Source organism: Salvelinus namaycush, chromosome 7 (genome assembly GCF_016432855.1).
Source record: "Salvelinus namaycush isolate Seneca chromosome 7, SaNama_1.0, whole genome shotgun sequence".
NCBI lineage: Eukaryota > Metazoa > Chordata > Actinopteri > Salmoniformes > Salmonidae > Salvelinus > Salvelinus namaycush.
Window position 1 is genome coordinate 547,262 of NC_052313.1, and position 27,431 is coordinate 574,692.

The window sequence follows — 27,431 nt, forward strand, 5'->3', positions numbered from 1 at the left end:
ACTATGGGTCTCCCAATCGCGGCCGGTTGTGATACAGCCTGGAATCGAACCAGGGTCTGTAGTGACGCCTCTAGCTGCGCCACTCGGGAGCCCCAAAAGCATCAAATCGATCTAATCTATCGTTTTAGGACTACGAAACGCTACATACACTGTCACTACATCATTACGGTGTTACAAAATCTATTTTAACTACGCAATATAAAAGTTTCTGTATTCATTTTAACGTATGATTCCCATATGTTTTAGATATAAGAAAAACAATTAAACTACAACCACATTGTTACCAAGCAACATAGTATTACCAACAGCCTTCTTAGATACATTATATTGCTAATAATATAATACCTTACTTAGCCCTGTAAACTATAAAACCATGATCTAAAAAAGATATTAACTCCTCAATACTGACCACCGTGAAGAGAAATACCACCTGGTGTTGTAAAACTAGAGGGATATGTCAAGCTTCCTGCATAAACAACAGAAAATACTTTGGTGAGACATTTTGATTCGTCAATTCTACAGACGCAAAAAATATACCTTGTGTACAAGAGAAAGAATGCAACAAAGCAAATTGAAAGCACAGTTCATTTCCTATTCTCGTGAGACGAGCTGCATTTAGACCCTCTGGAGAATCAGACAGTTGATTATCACTCACTGAGCTACAGCAGTGGTCTGATTGGACAGTGAGTGTTCTTTACGTCACTGATGATCTAATCTCAATTACCTCGTCAAATGTAGACCTACTGTCTGACTGGCTATAGTCTAACATCACATGGATGCCCTTTAATAGCCAGACAGTATTACAAATTCATATCATTCAAGTAATTTGCTCAAAACATTCTAAAAGCCGATTTGAGGACCATCCAACATCCCCCCCGTGGTTAGGACCTCCACTACTCCTCAAACCTGCCTGGGACGCAACGTAAACGGAGTGCAAATAAACATGGAAATAAAGCAACAAATTATCCTTATACAAACAAAACAATGTTATATCCCACTGGACATGATAGGAGACGTCTGTCTGGGTGGGTCCTCTTCCTCCCCTACCAGCCTGTACGTGCTTACTGTGGTGGTGCTACGCACTAAATGGTCCCCCCTCCCTCAGACCGCGCAGTCATTGGTTCTGTCTGGGTGGGTCCTCCTCCTCCCCTACCAGCCTGTACGTGCCTACTGTGGTGGTGCTACGCACTAAATGGTCCCCCCTCCCTCAGACCCCGCAGTCATTGGTTCTGTCTGGGTTGGATCCTCTTCCCTACCGGCCTGGACGTAGCTTACTGTGGTGGTGCTACGCACTAAATGGTCCCCCCTCCCTCAGACCCCGCAGTCATTGGTTCTGTCGTGTAGTTTCCTGTTGACGGTGAGGAGGGTGACGAGGACAGCCACAGCCAGGTGAAACAGCAGCTGCCAGACATTCCTCAGACCAAACAGGAAGCAGTTACAGACCACAACCACACTCAGCAGTACCAGGGACTTGACCCTCTTCAGAGAAGAGTGGAACAGGTACAGGTGACACTGACCAACACAGCACAGGAACGCCAGCAGGAACGCCACCACGTTCCAGATGCCTTCATAATCATCCTGTAGCAAACAGGACATAAGAACCATACAACAGTGTTCACATTGACAGACAGTCTTTATGAGTGGACTACGACATTAGCAGAATATAAGGACTACAACATTAGCAGAATATAAGGACTACGACATTAGCAGAATATAAGGACTACGACATTAGCAGAATATAAAGACTACGACATTAGCAGAATATAAGGACTACGACATTAGCAGAATATAAGGACTACGACATTAGCAGAATATAAGGACTACGACATTAGCAGAATATAAAGACTACAACATTAGCAGAATATAAGGACTACGACATTAGCAGAATATAAGGACTACGACATTAGCAGAATATAAGGACTACGACATTAGCAGAATATAAGGACTACGACATTAGCAGAATATAAGGACTACGACATTAGCAGAATATAAGGACTACGACATTAGCAGAATATAAGGACTACGACATTAGCAGAATATAAGGACTACGACATTAGCAGAATATAAGGACTACGACATTAGCAGAATATAAGGACTACGACATTAGCAGAATATAAGGACTACGACATTAGCAGAATATAAGGACTACAACATTAGCAGAATATAAGGACTACGACATTAGCAGAATATAAGGACTACGACATTAGCAGAATATAAGGACTACAACATTAGCAGAATATAAGGACTACGACATTAGCAGAATATAAAGACTACAACATTAGCAGAATATAAGGACTACGACATTAGCAGAATATAAGGACTACGACATTAGCAGAATATAAAACATTATCAGCCAAGTTGAATTAGACATCGCTAAATAGAACAGCGTACCTGGAAGGTGTACTCTATATGTTTAATAGAATAGTGGAGAAGGTGTCTTCTATATGTTTAATAGAATAGTGGAGAAGGTGTCTTCTATATGTTTAATAGAATAGTGGAGAAGGTGTCTTCTATATGTTTAATATAATAGTGTACCTGGAAGGTGTCTTCTATATGTTTAATAGAATAGTGTACCTGGAAGGTGTCTTCTATATGTTTAATATAATAGTGTACCTGGAAGGTGTCTTCTATATGTTTAATAGAATAGTGTACCTGGAAGGTGTCTTCTATATGTTTAATATAATAGTGGAGAAGGTGTCTTCTATATGTTTAATAGAATAGTGTACCTGGAAGGTGTCTTCTATATGTTTAATAGAATAGTGTACCTGGAAGGTGTCTTCTATATGTTTAATAGAATAGTGGAGAAGGTGTCTTCTATATGTTTAATAGAATAGTGGAGAAGGTGTCTTCTATATGTTTAATAGAATAGTGGAGAAGGTGTCTTCTACATGTTTAATAGAATAGTGTACCTGGAAGGTGTCTTCTATATGTTTAATATAATAGTGTACCTGGAAGGTGTCTTCTATATGTTTAATATAATAGTGGAGAAGGTGTCTTCTATATGTTTAATAGAATAGTGGAGAAGGTGTCTTCTATATGTTTAATAGAATAGTGTACCTGGAAGGTGTCTTCTATATGTTTAATAGAATAGTGTACCTGGAAGGTGTCTTCTATATGTTTAATAGAATAGTGTACCTGGAAGGTGTCTTCTATATGTTTAATAGAATAGTGTACCTGGAAGGTGTCTTCTATATGTTTAATAGAATAGTGTACCTGGAAGGTGTCTTCTATATGTTTAATAGAATAGTGTACCTGGAAGGTGTCTTCTATATGTTTAATATAATAGTGTACCTGGTAGGTGTCTTCTATATGTTTAATAGAATAGTGGAGAAGGTGTCTTCTATATGTTTAATAGAATAGTGTACCTGGAAGGTGTCTTCTATATGTTTAATAGAATAGTGGAGAAGGTGTCTTCTATATGTTTAATATAATAGTGTACCTGGTAGGTGTCTTCTATATGTTTAATATAATAGTGGAGAAGGTGTCTTCTATATGTTTAATAGAATAGTGTACCTGGAAGGTGTCTTCTATATGTTTAATAGAATAGTGTACCTGGAAGGTGTCTTCTATATGTTTAATAGAATAGTGGAGAAGGTGTCTTCTATATGTTTAATAGAATAGTGGAGAAGGTGTCTTCTATATGTTTAATAGAATAGTGGAGAAGGTGTCTTCTATATGTTTAATAGAATAGTGGAGAAGGTGTCTTCTATATGTTTAATATAATAGTGGAGAAGGTGTCTTCTATATGTTTAATAGAATAGTGGAGAAGGTGGCTTCTATATGTTTAATAGAATAGTGGAGAAGGTGTCTTCTATATGTTTAATAGAATAGTGGAGAAGGTGTCTTCTATATGTTTAATAGAATAGTGGAGAAGGTGTCTTGTATATGTTTAATAGAATAGTGGAGAAGGTGTCTTGTATATGTTTAATAGAATAGTGGAGAAGGTGTCTTGTATATGTTTAATAGAATAGTGGAGAAGGTGTCTTCTATATGTTTAATATAATAGCGTACCTGGAAGGTGTCTTCTATATGTTTAATAGAATAGTGTACCTGGAAGGTGTCTTCTATATGTTTAATAGAATAGTGGAGAAGGTGTCTTCTATATGTTTAATAGAATAGTGGAGAAGGTGTCTTCTATATGTTTAATATAATAGTGTACCTGGAAGGTGTCTTCTATATGTTTAATAGAATAGTGTACCTGGAAGGTGTCTTCTATATGTTTAATATAATAGTGTACCTGGAAGGTGTCTTCTATATGTTTAATAGAATAGTGTACCTGGAAGGTGTCTTCTATATGTTTAATATAATAGTGGAGAAGGTGTCTTCTATATGTTTAATAGAATAGTGTACCTGGAAGGTGTCTTCTATATGTTTAATAGAATAGTGTACCTGGAAGGTGTCTTCTATATGTTTAATAGAATAGTGGAGAAGGTGTCTTCTATATGTTTAATAGAATAGTGGAGAAGGTGTCTTCTATATGTTTAATAGAATAGTGGAGAAGGTGTCTTCTACATGTTTAATAGAATAGTGTACCTGGAAGGTGTCTTCTATATGTTTAATATAATAGTGTACCTGGAAGGTGTCTTCTATATGTTTAATATAATAGTGGAGAAGGTGTCTTCTATATGTTTAATAGAATAGTGGAGAAGGTGTCTTCTATATGTTTAATAGAATAGTGTACCTGGAAGGTGTCTTCTATATGTTTAATAGAATAGTGTACCTGGAAGGTGTCTTCTATATGTTTAATAGAATAGTGTACCTGGAAGGTGTCTTCTATATGTTTAATAGAATAGTGTACCTGGAAGGTGTCTTCTATATGTTTAATAGAATAGTGTACCTGGAAGGTGTCTTCTATATGTTTAATAGAATAGTGTACCTGGAAGGTGTCTTCTATATGTTTAATATAATAGTGTACCTGGAAGGTGTCTTCTATATGTTTAATAGAATAGTGGAGAAGGTGTCTTCTATATGTTTAATAGAATAGTGTACCTGGAAGGTGTCTTCTATATGTTTAATAGAATAGTGGAGAAGGTGTCTTCTATATGTTTAATATAATAGTGTACCTGGAAGGTGTCTTCTATATGTTTAATATAATAGTGGAGAAGGTGTCTTCTATATGTTTAATAGAATAGTGTACCTGGAAGGTGTCTTCTATATGTTTAATAGAATAGTGTACCTGGAAGGTGTCTTCTATATGTTTAATAGAATAGTGGAGAAGGTGTCTTCTATATGTTTAATAGAATAGTGGAGAAGGTGTCTTCTATATGTTTAATAGAATAGTGGAGAAGGTGTCTTCTATATGTTTAATAGAATAGTGGAGAAGGTGTCTTCTATATGTTTAATATAATAGTGGAGAAGGTGTCTTCTATATGTTTAATAGAATAGTGGAGAAGGTGTCTTGTATATGTTTAATAGAATAGTGGAGAAGGTGTCTTCTATATGTTTAATAGAATAGTGGAGAAGGTGTCTTCTATATGTTTAATAGAATAGTGGAGAAGGTGTCTTGTATATGTTTAATAGAATAGTGGATAAGGTGTCTTGTATATGTTTAATAGAATAGTGGAGAAGGTGTCTTGTATATGTTTAATAGAATAGTGTACCTGGAAGGTGTCTTCTATATGTTTAATAGAATAGTGGAGAAGGTGTCTTCTATATGTTTAATAGAATAGTGTACCTGGAAGGTGTCTTCTATATGTTTAATATAATAGTGGAGAAGGTGTCTTCTATATGTTTAATAGAATAGTGGAGAAGGTGTCTTCTATATGTTTAATAGAATAGTGGAGAAGGTGTGTTCTATATGTTTAATAGAATAGTGTACCTGGAAGGTGTCTTCTATATGTTTAATATAATAGTGTACCTGGAAGGTGTCTTCTATATGTTTAATAGAATAGTGGAGAAGGTGTCTTCTATATGTTTAATAGAATAGTGTACCTGGAAGGTGTCTTCTATATGTTTAATAGAATAGTGGAGAAGGTGTCTTCTATATGTTTAATAGAATAGTGTACCTGGAAGGTGTCTTCTATATGTTTAATAGAATAGTGTACCTGGAAGGTGTCTTCTATATGTTTAATAGAATAGTGTACCTGGAAGGTGTCTTCTATATGTTTAATAGAATAGTGGAGAAGGTGTCTTCTATATGTTTAATAGAATAGTGGAGAAGGTGTCTTGTATATGTTTAATAGAATAGTGTACCTGGAAGGTGTCTTCTATATGTTTAATAGAATAGTGGAGAAGGTGTCTTCTATATGTTTAATAGAATAGTGTACCTGGAAGGTGTCTTCTATATGTTTAATATAATAGTGGAGAAGGTGTCTTCTATATGTTTAATAGAATAGTGGAGAAGGTGTCTTCTATATGTTTAATAGAATAGTGGAGAAGGTGTCTTCTATATGTTTAATAGAATAGTGTACCTGGAAGGTGTCTTCTATATGTTTAATATAATAGTGTACCTGGAAGGTGTCTTCTATATGTTTAATATAATAGTGGAGAAGGTGTCTTCTATATGTTTAATATAATAGTGGAGAAGGTGTCTTCTATATGTTTAATAGAATAGTGTACCTGGAAGGTGTCTTCTATATGTTTAATATAATAGTGTACCTGGAAGGTGTCTTCTATACGTTTAATAGAATAGTGGAGAAGGTGTCTTCTATATGTTTAATAGAATAGTGGAGAAGGTCTCTTCTATATGTTTAATATAATAGTGTACCTGGAAGGTGTCTTCTATATGTTTAATAGAATAGTGTACCTGGAAGGTGTCTTCTATATGTTTAATAGAATAGTGGAGAAGGTGTCTTCTATATGTTTAATAGAATAGTGTACCTGGAAGGTGTCTTCTATATGTGTAATATAATAGTGTACCTGGAAGGTGTCTTCTATATGTTTAATAGAATAGTGGAGAAGGTGTCTTCTATATGTTTAATAGAATAGTGTACCTGGAAGGTGTCTTCTATATGTTTAATAGAATAGTGGAGAAGGTGTCTTCTATATGTTTAATAGAATAGTGGAGAAGGTGTCTTCTATATGTTTAATAGAATAGTGGAGAAGGTGTCTTCTATATGTTTAATAGAAGTGGAGAAGGTGTCTTCTATATGTTTAATAGAAGTGGAGAAGGTGTCTTCTATATGTTTAATAGAATAGTGGAGAAGGTGTCTTCTATATGTTTAATAGAAGTGGAGAAGGTGTCTTCTATATGTTTAATAGAAGTGGAGAAGGTGTCTTCTATATGTTTAATAGAATAGTGGAGAAGGTGTCTTCTATATGTTTAATAGAATAGTGGAGAAGGTGTCTTCTATATGTTTAATAGAATAGTGGAGAAGGTGTCTTCTATATGTTTAATAGAATAGTGGAGAAGGTGTCTTCTATATGTTTAATAGAATAGTGGAGAAGGTGTCTTCTATATGTTTAATAGAATAGTGGAGAAGGTGTCTTCTATATGTTTAATAGAATAGTGTACCTGGAAGGTGTCTTCTATATGTTTAATAGAATAGTGTACCTGGAAGGTGTCTTCTATATGTTTAATAGAATAGTGGAGAAGGTGTCTTCTATATGTTTAATAGAATAGTGTACCTGGAAGGTGTCTTCTATATGTTTAATAGAATAGTGTACCTGGAAGGTGTCTTCTATATGTTTAATAGAATAGTGTACCTGGAAGGTGTCTTCTATATGTTTAATAGAATAGTGTACCTGGAAGGTGTCTTCTATATGTTTAATAGAATAGTGTACCTGGAAGGTGTCTTCTATATGTTTAATAGAATAGTGGAGAAGGTGTCTTCTATATGTTTAATAGAATAGTGTACCTGGAAGGTGTCTTCTATATGTTTAATATAATAGTGGAGAAGGTGTCTTCTATATGTTTAATAGAATAGTGGAGAAGGTGTCTTCTATATGTTTAATAGAATAGTGGAGAAGGTGTCTTCTATATGTTTAATATAATAGTGGAGAAGGTGTCTTCTATATGTTTAATAGAATAGTGGAGAAGGTGTCTTCTATATGTTTAATAGAATAGTGGAGAAGGTGTCTTCTATATGTTTAATAGAATAGTGTACCTGGAAGGTGTCTTCTATATGTTTAATAGAATAGTGGAGAAGGTGTCTTCTATATGTTTAATATAATAGTGGAGAAGGTGTCTTCTATATGTTTAATAGAATAGTGGAGAAGGTGTCTTCTATATGTTTAATAGAATAGTGGAGAAGGTGTCTTCTATATGTTTAATATAATAGTGGAGAAGGTGTCTTCTATATGTTTAATAGAATAGTGTACCTGGAAGGTGTCTTCTATATGTTTAATATAATAGTGTACCTGGAAGGTGTACTCTATGAGGTGAACTCCCCTGATGAGGTTCAGAGAAGAACACATGATGTTGAGGACCAGTGAGAGGATTCCTGGGGCGGTCACTGGCGCCAACCTCTGGTTCGGACCTGTAGGACCGATCCAACAACACAGTGCAACGTTTAACTGAAGTAACACAGTGCAGCGTTGATCTCTGAGGCAAAGGTCCCCCGCCTCAGATTCTTACCGGATTCAGAAAGTTGTTCCGCGTGGCCATTGGCTGACCCGTTGGTAAGCTCCACCTCCTCCAGGGTGAGGATCTGCAAAGGGCGTGTTTTCAGATCCTCCTGTACCTCGGTCAGAGTGACCTCCAGCGCTGGACCACCCCTCTGGTTATACTGCTGCTGCAGCCAGGCTATGCTGTTGTCTAATAGAATATTAACCATTCTGGTTATTCTGCTGCTGCAGCCAGGCTATGCTGTTGTCTAATAGAATATTAACCATTCTGGTTATTCTGCTGCTGCAGCCAGGCTATGCTGTTGTCTAATATAATATTAACCATTCTGGTTATACTGCTGCTGCAGCCAGGCTATGCTGTTGTCTAATATAATATAATATTAACCATTCTGGTTATACTGCTGCTGCAGCCAGGCTATGCTGTTGTCTAATATAATATTAACCATTCTGGTTATTCTGCTGCTGCAGCCAGGCTATGCTGTTGTCTAATATAATATAATATTAACCATTCTGGTTATACTGCTGCTGCAGCCAGGCTATGCTGTTGTCTAATATAATATTAACCATTCTGGTTATACTGCTGCTGCAGCCAGGCTATGCTGTTGTCTAATATAATATAATATTAACCATTCTGGTTATACTGCTGCTGCAGCCAGGCTATGCTGTTGTCTAATATAATATAATATTAACCATTCTGGTTATTCTGCTGCTGCAGCCAGGCTATGCTGTTGTCTAATATAATATAATATTAACCATTCTGGTTATTCTGCTGCTGCAGCCAGGCTATGCTGTTGTCTAATATAATATAATATTAACCATTCTGGTTATACTGCTGCTGCAGCCAGGCTATGCTGTTGTCTAATATAATATTAACCATTCTGGTTATACTGCTGCTGCAGCAATGATATTGTATGTTGTTTTTAAGTATCTGGACTCCTGCCTACATGACTGCCTCATGGGATTAAATGAAATATTTTGATGAACTACAGATGACCTCTGTTCAATACATTCATGTTGCTGGACTGTAGCGCCAAGACTCTAACCACTAGACTACCTGCTGGACTGTAGCGCCAAGACTCTAACCACTAGACTACCTGCTGGACTGTAGCGCCAAGACTCTAACCACTAGACTACCTGCTGGACTGTAGCGCCAAGACTCTAACCACTAGACTACCTGCTGGACTGTAGCGCCAAGACTCTAACCACTAGACTACCTGCTGGACTGTAGCGCCAAGACTCTAACCACTAGACTACCTGCTGGACTGTAGCGCAAAGACTCTAACCACTAGACTACCTGCTGGACTGTAGCGCCAAGACTCTAACCACTAGACTACCTGCTGGACTGTAGCGCCAAGACTCTAACCACTAGACTACCTGCTGGACTGTAGCGCCAAGACTCTAACCACTAGACTACCTGCTGGACTGTAGCGCCAAGGCTCTAACCACTAGACTACCTGCTGGACTGTAGCGCCAAGACTCTAACCACTAGACTACCTGCTGGACTGTAGCGCCAAGACTCTAACCACTAGACTACCTGCTGGACTGTAGCGCCAAGACTCTAACCACTAGACTACCTGCTGGACTGTAGCGCCAAGACTCTAACCACTAGACTACCTGCTGGACTGTAGCGCCAAGACTCTAACCACTAGACTACCTGCTGGACTGTAGCGCCAAGACTCTAACCACTAGACTACCTGCTGGACTGTAGCGCCAAGGCTCTAACCACTAGACTACCTGCTGGACTGTAGCGCAAAGACTCTAACCACTAGACTACCTGCTGGACTGTAGCGCCAAGGCTCTAACCACTAGACTACCTGCTGGACTGTAGCGCCAAGACTCTAACCACTAGACTACCTGCTGGACTGTAGCGCCAAGGCTCTAACCACTAGACTACCTGCTGGACTGTAGCGCCAAGGCTCTAACCACTAGACTACCTGCTGGACTGTAGCGCCAAGGCTCTAACCACTAGACTACCTGCTGGACTGTAGCGCCAAGGCTCTAACCACTAGACTACCTGCTGGACTGTAGCGCCAAGACTCTAACCACTAGACTACCTGCTGGACTGTAGCGCCAAGACTCTAACCACTAGACTACCTGCTGGACTGTAGCGCCAAGACTCTAACCACTAGACTACCTGCTGGACTGTAGCGCCAAGACTCTAACCACTAGACTACCTGCTGGACTGTAGCGCCAAGACTCTAACCACTAGACTACCTGCTGGACTGTAGCGCCAAGACTCTAACCACTAGACTACCTGCTGGACTGTAGCGCCAAGCCTCTAACCACTAGACTACCTGCTGGACTGTAGCGCCAAGACTCTAACCACTAGACTACCTGCTGGACTGTAGCGCCAAGGCTCTAACCACTAGACTACCTGCTGGACTGTAGCGCCAAGACTCTAACCACTAGACTACCTGCTGGACTGTAGCGCCAAGACTCTAACCACTAGACTACCTGCTGGACTGTAGCGCCAAGACTCTAACCACTAGACTACCTGCTGGACTGTAGCGCCAAGACTCTAACCACTAGACTACCTGCTGGACTGTAGCGCCAAGACTCTAACCACTAGACTACCTGCTGGACTGTAGCGCCAAGACTCTAACCACTAGACTACCTGCTGGACTGTAGCGCCAAGGCTCTAACCACTAGACTACCTGCTGGACTGTAGCGCCAAGGCTCTAACCACTAGACTACCTGCTGGACTGTAGCGCCAAGACTCTAACCACTAGACTACCTGCTGGACTGTAGCGCCAAGACTCTAACCACTAGACTACCTGCTGGACTGTAGCGCCAAGGCTCTAACCACTAGACTACCTGCTGGACTGTAGCGCCAAGACTCTAACCACTAGACTACCTGCTGGACTGTAGCGCCAAGACTCTAACCACTAGACTACCTGCTGGACTGTAGCGCCAAGACTCTAACCACTAGACTACCTGCTGGACTGTAGCGCCAAGACTCTAACCACTAGACTACCTGCTGGACTGTAGCGCCAAGACTCTAACCACTAGACTACCTGCTGGACTGTAGCGCCAAGACTCTAACCACTAGACTACCTGCTGGACTGTAGCGCCAAGGCTCTAACCACTAGACTACCTGCTGGACTGTAGCGCCAAGGCTCTAACCACTAGACTACCTGCTGGACTGTAGCGCCAAGACTCTAACCACTAGACTACCTGCTGGACTGTAGCGCCAAGACTCTAACCACTAGACTACCTGCTGGACTGTAGCGCCAAGACTCTAACCACTAGACTACCTGCTGGACTGTAGCGCCAAGACTCTAACCACTAGACTACCTGCTGGACTGTAGCGCCAAGACTCTAACCACTAGACTACCTGCTGGACTGTAGCGCCAAGACTCTAACCACTAGACTACCTGCTGGACTGTAGCGCCAAGCCTCTAACCACTAGACTACCTGCTGGACTGTAGCGCCAAGCCTCTAACCACTAGACTACCTGCTGGACTGTAGCGCCAAGACTCTAACCACTAGACTACCTGCTGGACTGTAGCGCCAAGACTCTAACCACTAGACTACCTGCTGGACTGTAGCGCCAAGACTCTAACCACTAGACTACCTGCTGGACTGTAGCGCCAAGACTCTAACCACTAGACTACCTGCTGGACTGTAGCGCCAAGACTCTAACCACTAGACTACCTGCTGGACTGTAGCGCCAAGACTCTAACCACTAGACTACCTGCTGGACTGTAGCGCCAAGACTCTAACCACTAGACTACCTGCTGGACTGTAGCGCCAAGACTCTAACCACTAGACTACCTGCTGGACTGTAGCGCCAAGGCTCTAACCACTAGACTACCTGCTGGACTGTAGCGCCAAGACTCTAACCACTAGACTACCTGCTGGACTGTAGCGCCAAGACTCTAACCACTAGACTACCTGCTGGACTGTAGCGCCAAGACTCTAACCACTAGACTACCTGCTGGACTGTAGCACCAAGACTCTAACCACTAGACTACCTGCTGGACTGTAGCGCCAAGACTCTAACCACTAGACTACCTGCTGGACTGTAGCGCCAAGACTCTAACCACTAGACTACCTGCTGGACTGTAGCGCCAAGACTCTAACCACTAGACTACCTGCTGGACTGTAGCGCCAAGGCTCTAACCACTAGACTACCTGCTGGACTGTAGCACCAAGACTCTAACCACTAGACTACCTGCTGGACTGTAGCGCCAAGACTCTAACCACTAGACTACCTGCTGGACTGTAGCGCCAAGCCTCTAACCACTAGACTACCTGCTGGACTGTAGCGCCAAGCCTCTAACCACTAGACTACCTGCTGGACTGTAGCGCCAAGACTCTAACCACTAGACTACCTGCTGGACTGTAGCGCCAAGACTCTAACCACTAGACTACCTGCTGGACTGTAGCGCCAAGACTCTAACCACTAGACTACCTGCTGGACTGTAGCGCCAAGACTCTAACCACTAGACTACCTGCTGGACTGTAGCGCCAAGACTCTAACCACTAGACTACCTGCTGGACTGTAGCGCCAAGACTCTAACCACTAGACTACCTGCTGGACTGTAGCGCCAAGACTCTAACCACTAGACTACCTGCTGGACTGTAGCGCCAAGGCTCTAACCACTAGACTACCTGCTGGACTGTAGCGCCAAGGCTCTAACCACTAGACTACCTGCTGGACTGTAGCGCCAAGACTCTAACCACTAGACTACCTGCTGGACTGTAGCGCCAAGACTCTAACCACTAGACTACCTGCTGGACTGTAGCGCCAAGACTCTAACCACTAGACTACCTGCTGGACTGTAGCGCCAAGACTCTAACCACTAGACTACCTGCTGGACTGTAGCGCCAAGGCTCTAACCACTAGACTACCTGCTGGACTGTAGCGCCAAGGCTCTAACCACTAGACTACCTGCTGGACTGTAGCGCCAAGGCTCTAACCACTAGACTACCTGCTGGACTGTAGCGCCAAGGCTCTAACCACTAGACTACCTGCTGGACTGTAGCGCCAAGGCTCTAACCACTAGACTACCTGCTGGACTGTAGCGCCAAGGCTCTAACCACTAGACTACCTGCTGGACTGTAGCGCCAAGGCTCTAACCACTAGACTACCTGCTGGACTGTAGCGCCAAGACTCTAACCACTAGACTACCTGCTGGACTGTAGCGCCAAGACTCTAACCACTAGACTACCTGCTGGACTGTAGCGCCAAGACTCTAACCACTAGACTACCTGCTGGACTGTAGCGCCAAGACTCTAACCACTAGACTACCTGCTGGACTGTAGCGCCAAGACTCTAACCACTAGACTACCTGCTGGACTGTAGCGCCAAGACTCTAACCACTAGACTACCTGCTGGACTGTAGCGCCAAGACTCTAACCACTAGACTACCTGCTGGACTGTAGCGCCAAGACTCTAACCACTAGACTACCTGCTGGACTGTAGCGCCAAGACTCTAACCACTAGACTACCTGCTGGACTGTAGCGCCAAGACTCTAACCACTAGACTACCTGCTGGACTGTAGCGCCAAGACTCTAACCACTAGACTACCTGCTGGACTGTAGCGGCAAGACTAACCACTAGACTACCTGCTGGACTGTAGCGCCAAGACTCTAACCACTAGACTACCTGCTGGACTGTAGCGCCAAGACTCTAACCACTAGACTACCTGCTGGACTGTAGCGCCAAGACTCTAACCACTAGACTACCTGCTGGACTGTAGCGCCAAGGCTCTAACCACTAGACTACCTGCTGGACTGTAGCGCCAAGGCTCTAACCACTAGACTACCTGCTGGACTGTAGCGCCAAGGCTCTAACCACTAGACTACCTGCTGGACTGTAGCGCCAAGGCTCTAACCACTAGACTACCTGCTGGACTGTAGCGCCAAGGCTCTAACCACTAGACTACCTGCTGGACTGTAGCGCCAAGACTAACCACTAGACTACCTGCTGGACTGTAGCGCCAAGACTCTAACCACTAGACTACCTGCTGGACTGTAGCGCCAAGACTCCAACCACTAGACTACCTGCTGGACTGTAGCGCCAAGACTCTAACCACTAGACTACCTGCTGGACTGTAGCGCCAAGACTCTAACCACTAGACTACCTGCTGGACTGTAGCGCCAAGACTCTAACCACTAGACTACCTGCTGGACTGTAGCGCCAAGACTCTAACCACTAGACTACCTGCTGGACTGTAGCGCCAAGACTCTAACCACTAGACTACCTGCTGGACTGTAGCGCCAAGACTCTAACCACTAGACTACCTGCTGGACTGTAGCGCCAAGACTCTAACCACTAGACTACCTGCTGGACTGTAGCGCCAAGACTCTAACCACTAGACTACCTGCTGGACTGTAGCGCCAAGACTCTAACCACTAGACTACCTGCTGGACTGTAGCGCCAAGACTCTAACCACTAGACTACCTGCTGGACTGTAGCGCCAAGACTCTAACCACTAGACTACCTGCTGGACTGTAGCGCCAAGCCTCTAACCACTAGACTACCTGCTGGACTGTAGCGCCAAGACTCTAACCACTAGACTACCTGCTGGACTGTAGCGCCAAGACTCTAACCACTAGACTACCTGCTGGACTGTAGCGCCAAGACTCTAACCACTAGACTACCTGCTGGACTGTAGCGCCAAGACTCTAATCACTAGACTACCTGCTGGACTGTAGCGCCAAGACTCTAACCACTAGACTACCTGCTGGACTGTAGCGCCAAGACTCTAACCACTAGACTACCTGCTGGACTGTAGCGCCAAGACTCTAACCACTAGACTACCTGCTGGACTGTAGCGCCAAGACTCTAACCACTAGACTACCTGCTGGACTGTAGCGCCAAGACTCTAACCACTAGACTACCTGCTGGACTGTAGCACCAAGACTCTAACCACTAGACTACCTGCTGGACTGTAGCGCCAAGACTCTAACCACTAGACTACCTGCTGGACTGTAGCGCCAAGACTCTAACCACTAGACTACCTGCTGGACTGTAGCGCCAAGACTCTAACCACTAGACTACCTGCTGGACTGTAGCGCCAAGACTCTAACCACTAGACTACCTGCTGGACTGTAGCGCCAAGACTCTAACCACTAGACTACCTGCTGGACTGTAGCGCCAAGACTCTAACCACTAGACTACCTGCTGGACTGTAGCGCCAAGACTCTAACCACTAGACTACCTGCTGGACTGTAGCGCCAAGACTCTAATCACTAGACTACCTGCTGGACTGTAGCGCCAAGACTCTAACCACTAGACTACCTGCTGGACTGTAGCGCCAAGACTCTAACCACTAGACTACCTGCTGGACTGTAGCGCCAAGACTCTAACCACTAGACTACCTGCTGGACTGTAGCGCCAAGACTCTAACCACTAGACTACCTGCTGGACTGTAGCGCCAAGACTCTAACCACTAGACTACCTGCTGGACTGTAGCGCCAAGACTCTAACTGATCAAACAGCTCAGTTGGTCAGGTGTGGTGCCTAGTTGGAACAACATCCTGCAGTACCTGCGACACAGGAACAGGGTTGTCTACCCCTGCTCTAGGGTCCTGCAGCACTCCAGGGACAGGGTTGTCTACCCCTGCTCTAGGGTCCTGCAGCACTCCAGGAACAGGGTTGTCTACCCCTGCTCTAGGGTCCTGCAGCACTCCAGGGACAGGGTTGTCTACCCCTGCTCTAGGGTCCTGCAGCACTCCAGGAACAGGGTTGTCTACCCCTGCTCTAGGGTCCTGCACCACTCCAGGGACAGGGTTGTCTACCCCTGCTCTAGGGTCCTGCACCACTCCAGGGACAGGGTTGTCTACCCCTGCTCTAGGGTCCTGCAGCACTCCAGGGACAGGGTTGTCTACCCCTGCTCTAGGGTCCTGCACCACTCCAGGAACAGGGTTGTCTACCCCTGCTCTAGGGTCCTGCAGCACTCCAGGGACAGGGTTGTCTACCCCTGCTCTAGGGTCCTGCACCACTCCAGGAACAGGGTTGTCTACCCCTGCTCTAGGGTCCTGCACCACTCCAGGAACAGGGTTGTCTACCCCTGCTCTAGGGTCCTGCACCACTCCAGGGACAGGGTTGTCTACCCCTGCTCTAGGGTCCTGCACCACTCCAGGAACAGGGTTGTCTACCCCTGCTCTAGGGTCCTGCACCACTCCAGGGACAGGGTTGTCTACCCCTGCTCTAGGGTCCTGCACCACTCCAGGGACAGGGTTGTCTACCCCTGCTCTAGGGTCCTGCAGCACTCCAGGGACAGGGTTGTCTACCCCTGCTCTAGGGTCCTGCAGCACTCCAGGGACAGGGTTGTCTACCCCTGCTCTAGGGTCCTGCAGCACTCCAGGGACAGGGTTGTCTACCCCTGCTCTAGGGTCCTGCACCACTCCAGGGACAGGGTTGTCTAACCCTGCTCTAGGGTCCTGCACCACTCCAGGGACAGGGTTGTCTACCCCTGCTCTAGGGTCCTGCACCACTCCAGGGACAGGGTTGTCTACCCCTGCTCTAGGGTCCTGCAGCACTCCAGGAACAGGGTTGTCTACCCCTGCTCTAGGGTCCTGCACCACTCCAGGAACAGGGTTGTCTACCCCTGCTCTAGGGTCCTGCACCACTCCAGGGACAGGGTTGTCTACCCCTGCTCTAGGGTCCTGCACCACTCCAGGAACAGGGTTGTCTACCCCTGCTCTAGGGTCCTGCACCACTCCAGGGACAGGGTTGTCTACCCCTGCTCTAGGGTCCTGCACCACTCCAGGAACAGGGTTGTCTACCCCTGCTCTAGGGTCCTGCAGCACTCCAGGGACAGGGTTGTCTACCCCTGCTCTAGGGTCCTGCACCACTCCAGGGACAGGGTTGTCTACCCCTGCTCTAGGGTCCTGCACCACTCCAGGGACAGGGTTGTCTACCCCTGCTCTAGGGTCCTGCAGCACTCCAGGGACAGGGTTGTCTACCCCTGCTCTAGGGTCCTGCACCACTCCAGGGACAGGGTTGTCTACCCCTGCTCTAGGGTCCTGCAGCACTCCAGGAACAGGGTTGTCTACCCCTGCTCTAGGGTCCTGCACCACTCCAGGGACAGGGTTGTCTACCCCTGCTCTAGGGTCCTGCACCACTCCAGGGACAGGGTTGTCTACCCCTGCTCTAGGGTCCTGCACCACTCCAGGAACAGGGTTGTCTACCCCTGCTCTAGGGTCCTGCACCACTCCAGGGACAGGGTTGTCTACCCCTGCTCTAGGGTCCTGCACCACTCCAGGAACAGGGTTGTCTACCCCTGCTCTAGGGTCCTGCACCACTCCAGGAACAGGGTTGTCTACCCCTCCACATTTCTCAACCCTCCACCACCCCCCTCCCTCTTCTACACACCGAACTCCAGAAAGGGGTACGGCCTGGCTGCCAGGGCAACCTTGGCGTTGTCCATATGAGCTGTGAACTCCCAGCGCAGGTCCTCTAGAAAACAGAAGGCCATGGCTGCAGGGAGGCTGGCGTCACATACGCTCATGTAGGATACGCCCTCACTGGACAGGAAACTAGAGGGAGGAGGATGAGAAGAGAGGGGGAGGAGAGGGGGATGAGAAAGAAAGGAGGAGAGTGTAGGGGGTATTAAACAGCCGGTCACAGCTTGCCCACAGTATGCAGCAGGACAGTCTGAATCCTTTCAAAATGTGGAGACTGGTTTCTAATCTTCCCTGTGCCACTTTCTCTTTCCAATGTCCTTACTCTATGTTGAGGTGCCTTCAGAAAGTATTCACACCCCTAGACTTAACACATTTTGTGTTACAGCCTGAATTTAAAATGAATTACATTGAGATTGTGTGTAGGCCAGTGACAACACACACACACACACACACCATAATGTCAACGTGGAATTATGTTTTTAGAAATGACAAATGAAAAGCTGAAGTCCAACACATCACTGAGTACCACTCTTGATATTTTCAAGCATGTGGCTGCATCGTGCTGTTATTCACCTTTCAGCAGGACAATAACCTAAAATACAAAGCCAAACCTACACTGGAGTAGTTGAATGTTCCTGAGTGGTTTAGTTACAGTTTTGACTGAAATCGGCTTCAAAATCTATGGCAAGACTAGGGGCCTCCCGGGTGGCGCAGTGGTCTAGGGCACTGCATCGCAGTGCTAGCTGCGCCACCAGAGTCTCTGGGTTCGCGCCCAGGCTTTGGTTGGGTTGAGGGTTTGGCCGGTAGGGATATCCTTGTCTCATCGCGCTCCAGCGACTCCTGTGGCGGGCCGGGCGCAGTTCGCGCTAACCAAGGGGGCCAGGTGCACGGTGTTTCCTCCGACACATTGGTGCGGCTGGCTTCCGGGTTGGAGGCGCGCTGTGTTAAAAAGCAGTGCGGTTGGGTTGTGCTTCGGAGGACGCGTGGCTTTCGACCTTCGTCTCTCCCGAGCCCGTACGGGAGTTGTAGCGATGAGACAAGATAGTAATTACTAGCGATTGGATACCACGAAAATTGGGGAGAAAAGGGGATAAAAAAATAAAAATAAAAAATCTATGGCAAGACTGAAAATGGCTGTCAAGCAATGATCATCCACCAACTTCACAGAGCTTGAAAAATGTTAAGAATAATGTGAAAATACTGTACAAATCTAGGTGTGGCTTACCCAGAAATACAGCTTTAAATCACTGCCAAAGGTGATTCTAACATGTATTGACTCATACAGAAATCACATTTACATAAGTATTCACACCCCTGCGTCAATACTTTGTAGAATCACCTTTCGTAGCAATTACAGCCGTGAGTCTTTCTGGGTAAGTCTAAGACATTTCCACACATGGCTTGTGCAACATTTACCTATTAACCTTTTAAAGATTCTTCAAGCTCTGTCAAACTGTTTGTTGATCATGTCTAGACATCTATTTTCAGGTCTTGATGGTACTCAGTAATGTGTTGCATTGGATTTGCCAGATTTTTTGCAGTATTACTTTAGTGTCTTGTTGCAAACAGGATGCATGTTCTGGAATATTTGTTATTCTGTATAGGCTTCCTTCTTTCACTCTGTCAATTAGGTTAGTATTGTGGAGTAACTACAATGTTGATCCATCCTCCATTTTATCCCATCACAGCCATTAAACTCTAACTGTTTTAAAAAGTCACCATTGTCCTCATTGTGAAATCCCTGAGCGGTTTCCTTTCTCATCGGCAACTGAGTTAGGAAGGATACCTGTATCTATGTAGTGACTGGGTGTATCGATACACCATCCAAAGTGTAATTAATAACTTCACCGTGCTCAAAGGGATATTCAATGTCTGTTTTTTTTTTTTTTTTACCCATCTCCCAATAGTTGCCCTTATTTGCAGGGCATTGGAAAACCTCCCTGGTCTTTGTGGCCTGCTGGAGGTCATTTTGCAGGGCTCTGGCAGTGCTCCGCCTTGCATAAAGGCGGAGGTAGCGGTCCTGCTGCTGGGTTGTTGCCCTCCTACGGCCTCCTCCATATCTCCTGATGTACTGGCCTGTCTCCTGGTAGCGCCTCCATGCTCTGGACACTACGCTGACAGACACAGCAAACCTTCTTGCCACAGCTCGCATTGATGTGCCATCCTGGATGAGCTGCACTACCTGAGCCACTTGTGTGGGTTGTAGACTCCGTCTCATGCTACCACTAGAGTGAGAGCACCGCCAGCATTCAAAAGTGACCAAAACATCAGCCAGGAAGCATAGGAACTGAGAAGTGGTCTGTGGTCACCACTTGCAGAATCACTCCTTTATTGGGGGTGTCTTGCTAATTGCCTATAATTTCCACCTTTTGTCTATTCCATTTGCACAACAGCATGTGAAATGTATTGTCAATCAGTGTTGCTTCCTAAGTGGACAGTTTGATTTCACAGAAGTGTGATTGACTTGGAATTACATTGTGTTGTTTAAGTGTTCCCTTTATTTTTTTGAGCAGTGTATATATATATATATACACATAGATATATATATATATATATATATATACACACACATACATAGATATATATATATATACACATACACACACACATATCTATACTTACACCCCCCCCTCAGGTATAGTATATACTATTGAAAATATATATCTTACTATATATTGAGGTCATGGCCCTTGACCGCCCCTCTGTCGGGGAACAGGCTAAGGGCCTTGGAGATGGTCCGTAGCTGCTGCTTCCTCTCCTGCAGCTCTGGGTTGTGTTGGAAGTCAGTGGAGGCTGAGAGAGGCAGACCATCCCTGACCCGCACCACCAGGGCAAACAGGATCAGAGACATGGTCCACACAGGCCACTGGGTTCACATAGCCTGCAATGACAACAGGAAACATTTAACACAGCAAAATACAGAGGACAGGACATGACAGGAGACTCAGACTCAATTACAACTGAGTCACATCTGGTATGAAGTCAGTAAGGGGTGTATTCATTAGGAACCAAACAAGCAAACGGAACTAAAAATGGGGGGACTTACATAAATCGTTCAAATGTTTCCGTTTGTACTACCGCTCAGTAGTAGTAGGCTAACAGTTAGCGGCTAACAGTTAGCTAGCCAGTTGTCAGTCACTAGGTGGTGCATCAGCTCAGTAGTAGTAGGCTAACAGTTAGCGGCTAACAGTTAGCTAGCCAGTTGTCAGTCACTAGGTGGTGCATCAGCTCAGTAGTAGTAGGCTAACAGTTAGCGGCTAACAGTTAGCTAGCCAGTTGTCAGTCACTAGGTGGTGCATCAGCTCAGTAGTAGTAGGCTAACAGTTAGCTGCTAACAGTTAGCTGGATACCGCCCAACCCTGAAACACGTGCACGAGCTTGGCAGGTGTGCATGTGTTTTCATTGTGTGCATGCTTCACATCACAGAAACCTGAACGTTCTATCAGCACTTTGGAAGGTAGACAAAATTATACTGAACCTTTGACATGTGAACTTTCATGTGCCTTAAAAATAAACTTGTATGCCGTCTGTAAATATGAATAAAATGGTTAACATTTTCTCAATAGGGGGTGCTGTTTTCACTTTGTAAATATTTCGTTCCCAAATTAAACTGCCTCGTACTCAATTCTTGCTCGTACAATATGCATATTATTATTACTATTGGATAGAAAACACTCTCTAGTTTCTAAAACCGTTTGAATTATATCTGTGAGTAAAACAGAACTCAAGTTGGAGCAAACTTCCTGTCAGGAAGTGAGAAATCTGAAATCAGGCAGTCTGTTCTAGGGTCAGTTTATTAATTTGCATGTCTTCTATTGGCCGACATGCACTGCATAGGCCTTCCCCTAGATGTCAGCAAGTAGTGAGAATTGGAATGGAGTTGCTAGGCAGATCTGAGGCCATATAAAGGGTCTGGGTACGTGGGGTACACTCCTTTCAACATTCGCCATGACGCAAGACAGACCTCAGGATGGCGTTCTGGAAAGCTCTCGTTATAGGCCTTAGATATATCCGGCTCTGTTTTTATTCGATAAAGGTGTTAAAGACATCATAATGTAGTTATTTTAAACCGAGTTATATCAGTTTATATCAGTATATTGCGATTTTCGGATATTTCTTTGTGCTGCTTTATAGTGAGTTGGACACGTCTTTGCCACATGGCTAATGTTTACTGCTAATTCCAAAGTTGAAGGCGACAATCTACAAACGAGCAACGATTCTTCTGGACAAAGGACAACTTGCCCAAGATTCTGATGGAAGCTCATCAAAAAGTAAGAAGTATTTATGATGTTAATTCGTTGTTCTGTTGAAAAATGTCAAACTACTATTCCGCCATTAATTTCGGTGCGGTCTCGCTTTAACGCACGCTGTATGTCGTAGTAATGTTAATTTTCAAAATCTAACACAGCGGTTGCATTAAGAACTAATGTATCTTTCATTTGCTGTCCAACCTGTATTTTTTAGTCAAGTTTATGATTAGAGACTGATTAGATTAGGTGCCTCTCCCAAGATTTCTCCCGACATTTTGTTGGCAGCTTGGCTACTATTGTCATTGTATAACCACGATTTGTGCCGCTAAATATGCACATTTTCGAACAAACTCTATATGTATTGTGTAATATGATGTTATAGGACTGTCATCTGAAGAAGTTTGAGAAGGTTAGTGAAAAAATGTATATCTTTTGCTGGTTTATTCGTTATCGCTATTGTTGGCTTGAATCAATGCTGTTGTGTGGTTGGCTATTGTAGTAAGCTAATATAATGCTATATTGTGTTTTCGCTGTAAAACACTTAAAAAATCTGAAATATTGGCTGGATTCACAAGATCTTTGTCTTTCATTTGCTGTACGCTGTGTATTTTTCATAAATGTTTTATGATGAGTATTTAGGTAATTCACGTTGGTCTCTGTAGTTATTCTAGTTGCTTTGGTGAGAGTTGTGATGGTGGCTGCAATGTAAAACTATGATTTATACCTGAAATATGCACATTATTCTAACAAAACATATGCTACACAATAAATATGTTATCAGACTGTCATCTGATGAAGTTGTTTCTTGGTTAGTGACTATTTATATCTTTATTTGGTCGAAATTGTGATAGCTACCTATGCAGGAAAAAAATGGTGGGAAAAAAAAGTTGTGTCTTTTGCTATCGTGCCTTTTTCCGTGGCTAAACCAACTACGCTTGTAATTTAACTAGCTAACGTTACATGTATGATCCGTGTAGTAATATTATTTGTATCTCAGAGCCATTTGTATTGCTAGTTATAGCCTAACGTTATCTAGCTAGCTATCATTGAACAAAGTTTTTTAGCTCTAGCTACCTGTAGAATCATGGAGGGTAGTAATGTTATGAGTTGGCATTATGGTTCATTGTTTAGCTAGCTAGCTGGGTACATTTAATTTTGTACACCTTTTTCTCCCAAATTTCATGATATCCAATTGACCCATCGCTGCAACTCTCCTACAGACTCGGGAGAGGCGTCCTCCGAAACATGACCCTGCCAACCCGCACTGCTTCTTGACACACTGCTCCAGACCTGCCAACCCTGTTCAACTTTTTAGAGTAGTTGGGGTTCTTTCCCCCCCGCACGCTCGTGCGCTGTTTGTGAGTGACCGCAATTATAGAATAGTAACAAACAAATCCATTACATGTACAGTGTAAAATGGAGATAATTATCTATAATGTTTTTCTTAGCACGTGCCCCCAAGTTTAGTCTCCATAGTTGAGGAACGCGTGTCACCTCTCCAACAGGGCCAATCACTAGGGCCAGCTCACAAGTCTTGTCTTTTTAGACACGGTTCCTAATCAACACTAAAAGCAAAATCATTTTGAAGACATAAAAACGAAAACAACGATCACGTCAACACAGACCGCAAACTGGCTACACAAAGCTTAAGTGTATCTGACCGCTGTTCGGTAGGGTACCGCAAAGGGAATCTGACCGCTGTTCGGTGGGCTACCGCAAAGGGAATCTGACCGCTGTTCGGTGGGCTACCGTAAAGGGAATCTGACCGCTGTTCGGTAGGGTACCGCAAAGGGAGTCTGACCGCTGTTCGGTAGGCTACCGCAAAGAGAATCTGACAGCTGTTCGGTAGGCTACCGCAAAGAGAATCTGACAGCTGTTCGGTAGGCTACCGCAAAGGGAATCTGACAGCTGTTCGGTAGGCTACCGCAAAGAGAATCTGAACGCTGTTCGGTAGGGTACCGCAAAGGGAATCTGACCGCTGTTCGGTAGGGTACCGCAAAGGGAATCTGACCGCTGTTCGGTAGGGTACCGCAAAGGGAATCTGACCGCTGTTCGGTAGGGTACCGCAAAGGGAATCTGACCGCTGTTCGGTAGGGTACCGCAAAGGGAATCTGACCGCTGTTCGGTAGGGTACCGCAAAGGGAATCTGACCGCTGTTCGGTAGGGTACCGCAAAGGGAATCTGACCGCTGTTCGGTAGGGTACCGCAAAGGGAATCTGACCGCTGTTCGGTAGGGTACCGCAAAGGGAATCTGACAGCTGTTCGGTAGGCTACCGCAAAGGGAATCTGACAGCTGTTCGGTAGGCTACCGCAAAGGGAATCTGACCGCTGTTCGGTAGGCTACCGCAAAGGGAATCTAAACTCTGTTCGGTAGAAGAGTCCGGTGTTTCAGCCGATGTAAAAGGGAATCTGAACTCTGTTCGGTAGGCTATGTAGGTAGGCTGTGTTCCAGCCTAGGTAAAGGTGTTCCAGTCTAGGTAAAGGTGTTCCAGTCTAGGTAAAGGTGTTCCAGTCTAGGTAAAGGTGTTCCAGTCTAGGTAAAGGTGTTCCAGTCTAGGTAAAGGTGTTCCAGTCTAGGTAAAAGGTGCCCATTGTATTTCTTTGCAGCGCATACATCATTTCAGATTTTCGGAATTGATAAAATCTCAAATCTAGTGTAAAGGCAATTTAGAAGCATTGCTTCTATAGCTATACCGAACACTCATTCATTCTTCATCACTCAGTCTTCTAAACTCCCGACTCCATTTAATGCCAAGATGTTTATATTTATTTTTGATTATACTTTTGTACTGCTTTTTGTGACGTGGATGTTCAAAAGTGTTCATTGTTTATTCAATATTGTTGTAATTGTCATTATTACAAAAATAATAAATACATATTTAAAAATGATTTTTTTTAAATAATACGTTTTTTTTTAAATATACATTAAAAAAAAATCTTTAAAAAAAGTTAAAACGTAGACAAAAAATATATTTTTTTAAAAAGCGTCCGATTAATCAGTATCGGCTTTTTTTGGTCCTCCAATAATCGGTATCGGTGTTGAAAAATCATAAATCGGTCGACCTCTACCACCGACATGTCAATAGACAAGGTATAAACCAGCCTTTCGCGTGCGCTGCAAAATACATTTAGAAATCTATATTATTCAATTATTGCACGCACCAACGAGCGTCTGCGTTGCCAGTGACTAAAATAGAAGTCAGTTCTATTTGTGACGAAGATGCACTGCAAGTCATGCCTCTCCCATCTCCTCATTGGTTTATAGAAGCAGATACCCACGTGCCATCTCCTCATTGGTTATACCCACATGGGTGACTCAAAGACAAACTAGGTAATTGCACCTAATTTATGAAAGTTGCCAATCAAAATATAAAGTCGAAGAAAGAGAAGAAAAATCCTGGATGGAAGAGAGATGACTAGAAACGATCCGGTTTACTGTTTTATGTGTGGATTAATTGGCGGAGTAGAGGACCTTGTGCATTTCAGGTAAAATAACAACTGAATGTTTATATCCCAGGACAAATTAGCTAGCAACAGCAAGCTAGCTAAATAGGACAAATTAGTTAGCAAGTGCAAGCTAGCTAAATAGGACAAATTAGCTAGCAAGTGCAAGCTAACTAGCGAAATTGCCATAAATGTTTAATGCTTTTCGACCTGTCCCCAAATTAATATAATTGGTTCAGAGTTTGTTTTGATATTAACCTGCGTGTCGTGATCGTGTTTGGTGTGGGAGGGACAAATACATTTATGCACGATGGCGCACAAGCGCAGTCGGTTTGGGTTCCGTGTAATTTATAAGAGGGTGTAAACGATGCTGAATGAGTGTAGACTAGGGCTGACCCCAATTAGTCAACTGGTTGATTGTTAGGCTGTTGGTCGACCGAGACGGTTTTAGTCGAGCAGTAAAGATATATACACAGTGCATTCAGGAAGTATTCAGACCCCTTAACATGTTTCACTTTGTTCTGCTACAGCCCAGATCCACAATGCACTGCTCGCTCCAGAATGCGCTCTCCCGCCAATTTGTGCACATTCATTATTATTTCATTACTTCAGAGTGCGAATTTTTTGCTTTTAATTGTTAGTTATATCAATTCCCCATTACATATCACTAGTACATTTACCGTTAATACATAGGGCGTGTCTATGTATGAAAAATACGTTTCAAATTTTAGAGCAATAGATTGGTCGCATGAACAGATGACTTTCGGTAGACCAAGATATTTTTTTTTGTAGGGGACAGCCCTAGTGTGGACAAAAAGCTCTCCAATAGGTTTACCAAAACATTCATGGGCCATTTTCTCAAAAGTGAGGTAAAGCTGATAAACTTTCAAAGCATAATTACTTTCCCATTGTTCATCAATTGCAGTGTGATACCATTTTCTAGTCTCTTTTTATCCAATGTAAAAAACACCACTCAAATGTTGCTACATAAGACCGAAACGAGGAGATCCGTCACATCTTATCTGCAAAAATACCTACCGCACGGACAACCGGTAAAGTAAGTTAAAATATAATTGTATTCAACATTCTGGCTTGTAGAGGCAGTCAGAGGAAACTTTCCTGATCCAAACGCTCATTTATGCCCGACGTTGAATCCTGTACAATTCAACGTCGGGTCTCCAGGCTAAGGTTCGCCCTGCCTGCTAACAGATGGCTACACTAGTTAGATGGCTGAACGCACGTTTCATTGCCACAACAAGTGAAATGAGTCTAAAAGATGCAACGTGTTCAGCAGCAAGCCTGACTTTCAGTCACAGTGATTGACTTTAGATGCACGAGTCTCCATAATTATCTTAGGAATGCATATCACACAAATAAGCGCACTGTGGCGAACATAAACATTGGTTGTTGCAAACGTGGCTGGCTAATAATGTTAGCAGCTAGCTACTATGTTTACCTTACCTTAACATTCTTCGGTACATTTTGTTTATCTCAAATGGATGTGATACAACATGTGAATGAAAGTAGACACTTTAGTTATGTTTTGACAATTACTGTACATGTAATTTAAGGTAGACTGTTGTCCAATACTTTGAAAGACCCACTAGCTTTCTTAATATTTTGCTAAGCATTATGGGAAAAAATGAAAACAAATCTCTTTCCGGGTTCCGCGATTTTTTTTTTTTAAAGAAACAGTAGCTCAATAAACTTTCCGGTTAGGGTTGGGCCTTCCCAGAGTTCCTCCGAACTCGGTCCTGTTCCCCCTCCCTAGCAGAACACAGCTGATTCAAATTACCAACTCATCATCATGCTTTGATTATTTCAATCAGCTGTGTAGTGCTACCGTTTCTACCGATCTGCGTGCCAGTTAT

General features: G+C 43.8%; 1 protein-coding gene across 1 annotated transcript; it reads right to left on the bottom strand.

Moving 5' to 3' along the window:
• sec22c (SEC22 homolog C, vesicle trafficking protein) lies at positions 1-27,177 on the bottom strand. The gene is made up of 6 exons (XM_038997421.1): positions 27,022-27,177; positions 20,536-20,747; positions 17,835-17,998; positions 8,516-8,695; positions 8,299-8,417; positions 1-1,578 (listed from the first exon to the last, which is right to left on the bottom strand). The coding sequence occupies exons 2-6, from the start codon at positions 20,715-20,717 to the stop codon at positions 1,312-1,314; spliced, it is 912 nt and encodes a 303-aa protein (XP_038853349.1). The 5' UTR covers positions 20,718-20,747; positions 27,022-27,177; the 3' UTR covers positions 1-1,311.
• Between the last annotated feature and the right edge of the window lie 254 nt (positions 27,178-27,431).

Coding starts and splice junctions, on each gene's coding strand:
- sec22c (XM_038997421.1), bottom strand. CDS start 20,717: ATGTCTCTGATCCTGTTTGCCCTGGTGGTGCGGGTCAGGGATGGTCTG. Junction 8,696..17,834: donor GTACCCCTTTCTGGAGTTCG/GTGTGTAGAAGA, acceptor ATATTCTATTAG/ACAACAGCATAGCCTGGCTG. Junction 1,579..8,298: donor TCATAGAGTACACCTTCCAG/GTACACTATTAT, acceptor TGTTTGCTACAG/GATGATTATGAAGGCATCTG.